Source organism: Diabrotica virgifera, chromosome 6 (assembly GCF_917563875.1).
Source record: "Diabrotica virgifera virgifera chromosome 6, PGI_DIABVI_V3a".
Taxonomy (NCBI): domain Eukaryota; kingdom Metazoa; phylum Arthropoda; class Insecta; order Coleoptera; family Chrysomelidae; genus Diabrotica; species Diabrotica virgifera.
The window spans coordinates 186,754,465-186,766,745 of record NC_065448.1 but is presented as its reverse complement, the minus strand read 5'-3'; the positions used below and the strand labels follow the sequence as shown (position 1 = coordinate 186,766,745).

At 31.7% G+C, this 12,281-nt stretch overlaps 2 protein-coding genes across 2 annotated transcripts in view; one reads left to right on the top strand and one right to left on the bottom strand.

Moving 5' to 3' along the window:
- The window catches only part of LOC126886591 (uncharacterized), a 151,252-nt gene that overhangs the window by 15,748 nt on the left and 123,223 nt on the right, over positions 1–12,281 (bottom strand). The window lies entirely within an intron of this gene.
- LOC114324594 (putative lysozyme-like protein) lies at positions 1,126–2,890 on the top strand. Its single transcript, XM_028272460.2, has 2 exons — positions 1,126–1,583; positions 2,248–2,890. Exons 1-2 carry the CDS (start codon positions 1,178–1,180, stop codon positions 2,652–2,654), a joined length of 813 nt encoding a protein of 270 aa, XP_028128261.1. The 5' UTR covers positions 1,126–1,177; the 3' UTR covers positions 2,655–2,890.

Below are 12,281 nucleotides of genomic sequence, written 5' to 3'. Positions count from 1 at the left end.
ACTGAAAAATCGAGTTAAGTAATTTTAATGGTGTATTAATCAACATCTACAAGATACCCCTTTGGCAATTATCACAAAAGAGTATTCTTTACATTTTTACAATAGTCAGAATAACTAAGGATTTTATTTTATCTTGCTTCTTTAGAGCAATAAATTAATTTAATAAATTTAAGAATATGCGATATTGAATGTTCTTGTGATTCTTAACAGATAAAATGTTTAAATTGTAGGTACACAATAACGACAAAGTCTTCAAATGCATTGCTGTTAAGATGTCCTAAATAAACATGGTTAAATTTTGCTGATTTCTCTGGAGTAAAGTTCATTTAATTGATATAAAAATTATTTATTGCAAAAATAAATAAAAAGAAAATAAGCAAAATACAAAAATTTAAAAAGTTAATAAAACTTAAATGTTTCATCAAATTTATCAAACTACTTTCGCATAGATGAGGTAAATAAAAAATGAACGTGAGTTCATAATTGCCTCCTGTGGTTAATCCGTGGTCTTAATTATTATAATAATTTTAATGAACTTTTACTTCATAACAAAAGCGTTTATATGGTGCGTATTCCTACATATATAATTATAGGATACACTCTAAAACTTTTATTTTTTGGCTAGTCTGTTCTTTACGTGTCTTATTAATTTAAACTGGAAACAATGTCAATGCAATATTTACAAGAAAAATGTTTATTACTTTCTTTTTATTATGACTTTACGACGTAAATTAATTGATTTAGTTAATATTTGTTTTGTATATTTAAACTTTTACAGTGTAATATTTTACATACCTGAAAATAATAACTTTACAAAACATTGTCTTTGTGTTAGCGTTCTCTCTTATGACACTCTCATCATCGACTAGTTTGTAGCAGTAACATATTGGCATACATCTTCTTCGACAAGCCCACCATCCTCATTTCTAGGTTTTTAATAAATAAAAAGCGTCCAATATTGTCAAACACCTGGTAGGTGGTAATTTCTTCATAGTGTAGGCAGTTAAACTTGGTCGCAAGTATACAATAAATTTCGACGATAGGAGAGAATTTTTTTAGGAGGTCACACATAGAAAGGTCAGCGAGTGTCAAGATTTTAGTATAAAATCTCAAACAAAGATTCGGAGGATCATCAGTTCGCTTCCGGTCATCACAAGTGCGGTTGTCATCAGTGAAAATGAGAAAAATTGTGTTAGTGCTGTTTTTTGTGATATGTGCTTATGCACAGGACAGTTTTGAAAATACTGGTGTTAAATTAGCGCTGAAAATATACGACGACTGTTCGAAAGGCGATGGATTATCACCATGTTTAAAGAAAAAAGCTATCACTTTCATAGACCGACTGGGCCGTATGGATAAATTCTCATTAGTTGATGGTGTTACTGTGCAAAAAGCTGCTGATGCCCCTGCTGAAGCACCAGCCATGACCGAGCAACAACTGGATGAAACTCTACCCAGATCATCTGATGCCAAAGATGAAGCTCTTACCACTATGCTGTTTGAAAAGGTTGGCAACTTCATTGGATCTAGATCAATCGAAATAGCTCTTCCCAAGATTCAAGCATCAGACTTGATTGAAGAAGGTAACTGATTTTTTATTAATTTAGAAAAATATTGACGATTTTCTATTGTTTTTAATATTTTCATTATGTTTTGTCTTGATGTCTTGTCATGAGATATCAAGCATGGATTGAACTCATCAATATATGATTGATATCTCCTGATTATACTTAATTGAAGGAGGTAACCGATTTTCTGTAAATTTAAAATATATTTATGATTTTCTATTATTTTTAATCTTTTGATTATGTTTTGTCTTGATGTCTTATCGTGAGACATAAATCATAGGTTGAACTCATCAATCTATGACTGATATCTCCTGATTATACTTAATCTAATAAGGTAACCGATTTTCTGTTAATTTTGAAAAATATTTACGATTTTCTATTGTTTCTAATCTATTTATTATGTTTTGTCTTGATGTCTTGTCTTGGGACACCAATCATAGATTGAATCCATCAATCTATGGTTGATATCTCCTGATTATACTTAATTGACAAAGGTAACTGATTTTATGTTACATTTAATAAATATTTACGTTTTTCTATTGTTTTTAATCTCTTTTATGCCTCTTGATTATTTGTATCAACCATTATTTTTGTTGTAGCCTATAAAACTTTTTTATAGTGCTATATTTTTCTTGTCTCCTGATTTGTTAAGTCTTATGTGGTTATTTTGTTGTTATAGGTCGCAAAGGAAGCTTTGGTGACAGCGGTGGAAAGAGAAAGGGAGGCAAAGGTGGCAAAGGAGGAAAGAAAGGAATGATGGGAATGATGATGATGGGAATTGGTGTCAAATTAGCAGCTATGATTCCCTTAGCGATCGCTGGTCTCTTCCTATTAGCTAAGAAGGCCCTCATTATTTCCAAGATCGCGCTCCTGATCTCTGGTATCATAGCCGTCAAGAAATTCCTTGCACAAAAACAGGGAGGAGGTGGCGGCAGTGGATGGCAATCAGGAGGCGGTAGCAGTGGCTGGTCATCCGGTGGTGGACATGGAGGCGGCGGTGGTGGCTGGCAATCAAGCGGCGGTGGATGGGACAAAAGGTCTTATGAAGCGTCGGATCTTGCATACAGCGCTTACAACCCAAAATAGTGTAAGACGAAGTGAGAAGAACCGTCACTAGGTGATAGTTTGTGTATAAATATTTGACCCATTTTTGGGATGACTAATTTTATTGGCAGTTTCTTGTACTGCCAGTGGAGTTTTTGTTACTGCTAAAATATTTATTTATTACTTGTATTTATTTAATTTATTTTTGAATAATAATACCTTCAAGATATACTTTTACCAAAGAGTATGTTTTCTGTAAAAATAAAAAGATAAATATATACCTTGGTTTTATTTCTCCAATATTGAAAAGTGTGGGTTATATAGGACAATATAACCTTGTTTTTTTTTGTTAAATTTTGAAATAAATTTACAGAAATGACAATGATTCTACTTAAATTTGTATACTTTTGGCTGTTCCCAATGGTTTTGTTTATTTTACAATATTTAAATACAGTAAAAATGTTTTAAAAAATTGTAAAATAATAAAGTAAAATTTTGGTTGCCTGTAGCCATTGTTAAAAATTCTCAAACCCACCAAGTTATTTTTTAAGTTTTTCAAAGTCTGATGTTGATAATTAATTTGCTTTTTTATTTATTCTTCATCATTGTTATAACTTGTTTGATATGCAACATCTTATATTAAATTAAATTATTAAAATTATTTTTTCTTTGTAAAAATTAAATATTTATTGTTTTTGTATAAATTAACTTAAGAAAATTTTTACAATTATTCAACTGTCACCATTACAAAAAAAACGATAAAATTTCACAAAATCTGAATACAAGAGCTTTCATTTAATATTAATTTATGAAATTTTGCAAAGTAAATTTTCAACGAAACACACACATTGTCTGTCTGTTCGGTAAGTCATATTATTGTCTCAGCTGGGTACGTAACTGCTGATCTGATTGCAACTCTGAATTTTTTCAGTTTTGTATTTCTGGAGTTATCCTTCTTATACTTCATTAGCTTATGATATCTCCAGTAAATTTTGTTGCCTGCTAATATTCGCTCCCTTCCTTCTTCACTTCTCTTATTTTGGCCACACTCCCAAATATTTAAATTGTTGAATTCTTTCAACTTTTTTTATCTTGATTTATCTCGTTCTGTTATCTTCTCTTCTAGAGCAGAGTAGATATTTTGTTTTTTTTTTTTTTCATTAATTTGTAAACCTGTTTTCTGTGCTTCCTTTGCCAGGATTGTTACTGCTTCTTTTAATATTTCCTTGTCTCTTCCCATAAAAACAATATCATCTTCATATGCAACTATTTGTGTTCAGGAGTGGGCCTTTAATTCCGCTGGTCTTAGTTTGTTCCTTCTACTGCTATATCGAACAGTGTGGTTAACAGGGGATCGCCTTGTCGCACTACTGTTTCTATTGCAATTGCTTTTGTGCTACCTTCTTCTGTCGTTACTTTATCTCGAGATCCATTCATAGTAATGTTTGTTATTATGAGATTAACTTTGAAGAAAAGTTAGAAAACATGAGTTCACGAAAGAAGTCAGAAGCTAAAAAATCAAAGGCAGAAATTTACATATCCCAATAAACTAAAAATTTAATGAACAAAAGAAGGTTTCTTATAGAAACAGGAAAAAGGTAGGCTACAGAACATATATAGAGGTAAATAAAGCCACAAAAACACTATTAAAGAAACAAAAAAGCTAAAACACGAAGAAAAAGTTGAAAACAAGACGAAAAAAAGAGGGAAAAATTGAGATTTACATCTTTGCTTCAACGTCTGACCTTTTAGTGGTTGTTTTCATCATTTTATCATATTAAAATAACATTACTCTGAAATAAGTCAACGAATTATAGGTAAGCACCTACAACCACAGAAAGATACATTTATTTGAAATCACGACACTCTCAACGATTTGATTTTGAACTCATTGGAAGTATGACAGAAGAAAATTCTATAAATAGACAGAGAGAAATTATATTCTGTGTTTTTATTGATAGTAGTTATTCTCATTAAAAGACTGTGAAAGTAAATTTTCACAAATGTTAATCCTAACATTTTCACAATTTTAAATATCGTCATCAATTGCGTTTATATTATATTAAAGCAGTTATCTAAGTAAAAATTATCATGATGCAGTCTATTAGATCGTGTCTAAGTAAAAGTAACGTAATCAAAAGGTTTAGTTATATTACTACTTTTTTATTTAATCTCAGTTCTTCAATCTGATAGGACATAATAAATACATAATTGGGAAAAGTAAAATAATAATAAGTTTTTACTTTCAAAGGAATAGGAATTGTTCAAATACAATTTTATTAAAACAACCCATCGGATATTCAAAACAATTGTGTTTCTCAGCAGGGGAATGTGCGTGACCCATGTGGGATAGATCAATCTAGACACATCCAACAATTATTCATCACTGAATTAAATGAAACATGTAGAATAACTACCGGCTGTATGAAATGTAACCCCCTATATTTCATACTTTACGACCTATTTCATACTTATTAACAACTTTGGTCGTCACGACAAACAGTCGTACGACCGTTTGTCGTGCTCATCGGACTTTCACACTTTACGACAGTATTCATCTTATTGTCGTAGAGAGCACAGGGTGTAGAATAAATCGGACAAAAATTTATTATTTATACATAATATATTATTTATACGTAGAAAAAGTTCTTTGAACATCTGCAGATGTGATTGGTGCGTATTTAAATTTAGACAAATGTGCCGGTACTATTTTACAATAATATAATAAATTTGGGCTTTCTGCAGACAAATATTAGTTTAATACATGGCAGGTATAACGATGGGTTTTCCCGCTTATCTCCTAAGCCTAAGGGATTAAAATTCTTATGATTTATTAAATTATTAGAGTTTTATTATAGTTCTGTACTCTGTATACTTCATAGAATTTTGCTTAAGACAGGAAGTAACATGAAATTTCACTATAGTCTATCATAAGAAGTAAAATAAACAAAGATAAGCAACATATCTTTAAAATAAGCATTTTTACTAAAAGTCCTAAATATAATCTTTTGTAATTAAATAACATAAAAAATAATAATTGTTCTGAAACTATTTTCTTGTGGTCTCTTATGCAATTTACTATTTTAGTTGGGAATAAGCCTCAATTTTATTTTATGATTAAGTTTATTTGACGTTTCGATTTCCACTTCGGAAATCGTTATCAAAATACTTGTTCTTCTTGTCTTTATCTTTATGCGTATTACATTACATGCCATAAATATTTCAAAATATTTTATTAGATTTGTACTTTATGTTCTGTTTTAAATAAAATGTAGCAATAAAAATGTTATTCAAGTTAGTGATACATTAAAAATAATACAATTAAAAATGTTGCGTTTACATAACGTTGGAAATTATTGGGCTAAAAAATTCAGGTTTGTAATCTACGAGTATACTTTAAATGTAAAATAAAGTAAGTACAACTTACCAAATTTAGTTTTCTCCTATTCCTCTAAGTTTTCAAAATCAGGGTTAACCTCCACTAAAACTTTACGCCATGCATTCCTTGTCGCATTTCTCTCTTTGTACAAATCCAATGTTTTGTCCCACAACACTGGTCTGCTTTGTACCAGTGCAATTAAGAATTCCCGATCTATATTGTCTGCCATTATGTACGTATTGTACGTGCCACTGGATTCACTGGTACTACACGACTAAATGTCGTTAAGTATGGAAGCACTAATTTATGCCCGTGGTTCACTAATAGCACGGCACGACACGACCGTCGTCCATTGCAGTGACATTGGACGACAGGCGAGGAGCAACGGCACGACAGTTAGTCGTGGTCGTCCTGTGTGAAAGGCTCCGTACATTGATGTATTGGACTAATGGAATGTACGACTAAATGTCGTTACGATCGTTTGTCGTGACGGCCGGAGTCGTAAAGTATGAAATAGACCAACAAAAGTAGAAGGCCGTAGATGCTCCTTGTGGAGAAGTATAGGCAAACTTTCGATGAAGGGCACGGACTATACGAGATTCGAGCCAGGAACCAGCCAGCTTAAAGGCTGATTTATGTTACACCGGGACGTGGACGGCACGGCACGCAGAACAATATAAATCGCACGTCCTCGGTACTTCCCTTTGTCGCTCCGTCCCGTTGTAGCATAAACTAGCTAATGCTTTTCATATCAGACGATTTTTCAACGTGCCCCGTCCCGTCCGCGAATTTACAAAAGCTATACTAATTCAGTCATGAGTGCGAGTTTCAGTCATGTAAGTAAAACTAATCAAGTATTTACTTAACTGGATTTATTATTATATCATAAAGGGCCTAGCCGAGTAAGATGATGAAAACTGCCCCCAACTCGATTCGAATTCCATACAGGTCACAGTTTATCATATGTAGTGAAACTCACTTTCTGAAATTTTTAGCCCCCTAGGTGGTCATGTGACCCGCCTAGAGCCTAATTAGGGTTTTTATGTTTTTATTCTTTATCTCAGCCGCATCGAGAACTAGCGAAAAACTTTAAATAAAAAAGTTGTAAGCTTTAAAAAGTTTTGTCCGAAATTTTTTTAATTTTTGGCGGGAAATTTAAATTTTAGAACGATTTTAAAACTAAATGAGTATAAAAAAATAACTAAGACATTCGATTTCACGAAAAAAATATATGACGTGTATTTTTGCATATTGTTTCGCCCTGAATTTTTTCAAATTTTTAAAATTGGTGACACGCAGCTTTAAAAATAAAAAACCGCAATTTTTCGTTTTTTTTTTGGTTTTTTATACAATTTTATACATGCTTTTTAAAAAAGGTAACACCGTCACTAGAATAGGTAAAAAACTGAAAAATAATTGGGGTTTGCTTAATAAAAATTTTTTGTAACGCCACCCATTTTCAAGATACAGGGCGTTGAAGAAAACAAAATTTTACACATTTTTTACGATTTTACCGAAACTACTGGCAACATTATAATAAAACTTGGCGGGTTTTAAGAGGTAGTTATTGTGCATGTTTTGACATACAACTAAGGATTTGATATTCATCATTGGCGCGCATAGGGGTAATGGTCTAAATTTTTCGAAGAAAAAAGGTAGTCCGCCACTGACTTATTTCAAATTAACAGTCATTTTTGAATTCCTCGTTCAATTTGCGATAAAAAGCTATCTTCTCATATTTTCATACGACGCGCCGTTTTTCTGCAAAAAATAAAACATCTTTACGCTTCCAAAATATTCGAATTAGTTTTTATAATAGATGTACGAGTTTTTGTAGATGTAGAAACTACTAGAGAAGTTCGAATACTTTGTAAGGGTTAGGATATTTTATTTTTTGAATAAAAATGGTGCGTCGTATGAAAAAATAGGAAGATAGATTTTTGGTCACAAATTGAACGAGGAATTAAAAACAATTGTTATTTTGAAATATGTCAGTGGCGTATCTTTTTTCTTTAAAAAGTTCAGACCATTACCCCTATGCGAGCCAATGATAAATACAAAATTCTTAATTGTATGTTAAAAAATGCACAGCAACAACCTTTTAAAACTCGCCAAATTTTATTAAAATGTTGCCAGTAGTTTCGGCAAAATCGTAAAAAATATGTAAAATTTTGTTTTCTTCAACGCCCTGTATCTTGAAAATGGATGTCGTTACAAAAAAATTTTTATTAAGCAAACCCCAGCTATTTTTCAGTTTTTACCTATTCTAGTGACGATGTTACTTTTTTTGAAAAACATGTATAAAATTGTATAAAAAAACGAAAAAAAAAACCGATTGAAAAAAAAAAATTGAAATTTTTTCTCAAATTATCTCAAATCAATTTTCTCGATATTGTTAGTTTCACGAGAAAAAAGTTATTCATTATAAAAATTTTTGCACGGTCTAAAAACTAAGATACAACCATGATTTATCAAATTTTATCAATTCTATACGAGGTTTGTCAAAAATATGAATTTTGTTCAAAAGTAAAGTACCTGTATAGTTCACAATATTTCAATTAAAAAGATGTAATTGTATACTCATAAAGGTTTTTTAATTCTGAACAACTTATAATAATAAAATTTTTCAATATTGTGCATATTAATGGAACTTTACTCATGAACGAAATTCATATTATTTTGACATACCCCGTAAAAAATGGTTAAAATGTGAAATAACATTGAATCTTATTTTGTAGAACATGCAAAACTTTTTATAAAGTATAACTTTTTTTTCGTAAAACTAATAATATCGAGAAAATTGATTTGAGATGCTTTGAGAAAAAATTTCTATTTTTTTTTAATTAGAAGAATGTAATTGAATATTAGAACATTATTTTTAAGTTCAAACAAATTTTCGTAAAAACAATTTTCAATACTCTTACTCAGTACTTTACTCTTAAGATGAATTCATATTTTTTTACTTCCCTCGTATACTATTGATAAAACTTGCTATCAGATGACTGCATCTTAGGTTTTATACCATGCAGAACTTTTTATGAAAACACCTTTTTTTTTCGTAAAGTCAATAATAAAAAAAAATTCCACGTGGTTCCAACTTACAGGCACATACTGTATATAGGTACTCGTTACATTAGTAGTTATTCATTTGTTTTTAATTTTTAATCATATCCAAATATATATTATTCATTTTAATGTTTAAAACATATCTAAATTTTATGATATAATAATAAATCCACTTAAGTAAATACTTGATTAGTTTTACTCACATGACTGAAACAATATAGACATTTACTCAATAATAATCAAAAATTTCGCATATAAATCCTACACCAATTAAATACAGTTAATTTCTGGACCGAAATAGGATAGAATATGTAACTAATATTCTGCATACAAAACCTACTCGAATTCAGTCGCCCCCATGACTGCATTAGTATAGCTTTGGTAAATTCGCGTCCCGTCCACGTCCCCGTTGTAACATAAATCCGCCTCAAGGAAAAGGTTTATGAGAAACCTCTCCGTCGGTCGGCCCCGAACCTCCCGAACTTTTTCCTCTACAACCAGAACCACCTAATGGAATGAACCTGAACTGAAGAATCTGGCGGAAAATCAACTGCATAAGCTAACCAATGGTGCTGCCTCATGTAAAAATAACCTCATAACATGGGACATAAAGATAGATTGATAAGAACGCACTTTTGTGAATGTGGGTAAATATATAATGTGGAGCAATTCTATCTATCTAATCAGCCCTAAACATTTATCCTTGGATATAAGCCTCCTCTTCCTTCTTCCATGCCTCTCTATCTTGGTCAATTTGTATCTAATTTGACCCAGTGTGTTTCTTCAGGTCATCCGACCATCGCATCTGCGGCCTTTCCCTTTTTCGTTTATGCTTCCAGTCTCCAATGTATAATCATCTTAGTCCATCTTTCATCCTTCTGCCGTAAAGTGTGTCCGGCGTACTTCCATTTAAGCTTTGCTACTTGGGTAGAGACATTTTTCACTTTTGTTTTGTTACGGATCCATTCGTTTCTTTTCCTGTCTGATAGTTTAATGTTCAGCATATTTGTCTTTCCATGGATCTTTCTGTCTTTGCTATTTTTTCCATATTGTCTTGTGTAAACGTCCATTTCTGAGAACTATATATTAGAACAGGGAGTATACATTGATTGAAGACTCTTGTTTTTAGATATTGCGGGTACTTTCTGTTCTTTAGAATATAAGACACTTTTCCGAATGATGCCCAGGCCAATCTTATTCTTCTCTTTATTTCTTCGGTCTGATTTTCTTTATTTAATCTAGTGATTTGTCCTAGATGTATATACTCTTTTACTTGTTCTATTCTTGTTTGTGCCACTGTAATTATCAGTTCTTCTTGTTGATTGGTCATGGATTTTGTTTTATTGTAATTCATCTTCAGTCCTATCTTTGTCGATTCTCTATTCAGTTCTTCCATCATTCTTTGTAGTTCTTCACTTCTTTCTGTTATTAATACAATACCATCAGCATATCGTAAGTGATTCAGATATTGCCCGTTTATGGTTATACCCAAGCCATCCCAGTGTAGTTGTTTGAACACATCTTCTAGCGCTTGGTTGAATAGCTTGGGCGAGATGGTATCTCCTTGTCTTACTCCTCGGTTTATTTTAATAGGCTCCGTTTGTTTCATTAGCTTAAGGTGAAACAGTAGCGATCAACAGGTAGCGAAAACGCGTTCCAAGATTGCGGCTGTAATTTTGAATATTTTTTCGAGATATTTGGCACATGTGTTCGTACTATAATAAAGAATGTCAGTACAAAGCCCAATTTAAAAAATATATTAATATGTGGAAATTGCTTTGTAATTAAATACATTATTAAAAAACGAGCCTGTACCGCCATTAACAAGAACAAAAAAAATACACTTTCTTCAAATACACTTTTTTATCCGATGCCTAGATTTTGTGTCATTTTGGAACTACTAATGAAATAAAAAATTTTAGTAGTTCCAAAATGACACGAAATCTAGGCATCGCATCGGATAAAAAAGTTTATTTGAAGAAAGTGTATCTTTTTGTTCGTCTTAATGGCGGTACAGGCTCATTTTTTTTATATTGTATTTAATTACAGAGTAATTTCCACATATTAATATATTTTTCAAATTGGGCTCTGTACCGCCATTCTTTATTATATTACGAATACGTGTGCCAAATATTTCGAAAAAATATTCAAAATTACAGCCGCAATCTTGCAACGCGTTTTTGCTACCTGTTGATCGCTACTGTTTCCTCTTAATAGTTGTTGTTACCTTATTATATATATATATATATATATATATATATATATATATATATATATATATATATATATATATCTATATATATATATATATATTTGTAATTAATGGAGCAATTACGGCTCGCAAATACAAAGGGTTTGTAATAACAAGGATTCAGATCCGGAAGATCCTACTTAGACGCCGTATTTGCACTGAGACAAATCACAGAAAAAGTAGTGAGTACAATAAACCAGCATATTATATATGTTTTATAGACCTGACAAAGGCTTTCGGTCGTATCCAAGTCGAAGACGTCCTATATTTACTGTATAGAAAAAATATACCAATCAATATTATACAAACCATCAAAAACATCTACTTTCATAATCGAATGCAGGCAAAGATAAATTGAAAACTAACGCAGTTTATACCAGTACAAAGCGGAGTCAGAAAAGGTGACTCGTTAAGCCCACTCCTCTTTAATATAACAATGGACGCAATCATAGAAGCAGTACGTAAAGACCATGGTTACAGAATGAGGAACAAAGAAATCCAAATATTATGTTATGCAGACGCCGCCGCATTAATCGCCGAGAAAGAAGACAATCTCCAAAGATTAACACACATCTTTAATACAACAACCAAGAAATTCAATATGATAATATCAGCAGAAAAAACCAAATGTATGACAACATCTAAATACCCACTACGATGTAAAATCGAAATTGATGGGAAAATAATAAAGCAAGAAGCATGGTTTAGATATCTGGGAATAGATATAACCAGTTGCGGTGATGTTGAAGAGGAAGTACGACCACAAAGCTTAAAAGCAAGTAAAGCAGCCGATCTCTTAATGAGACAATCTGGAAGAACAAACACCTAAGACAAGATACAAAAGCAAGAATCTATAAAGCAGCAATTAGACCTATATTGGCATAAACGGCGGAGATAAGATCTGAGTCACCTAAAACGAGACGACTACTAGAAATAACAGAGATGAAAATACTCCGACGAATATCAGGGAAAA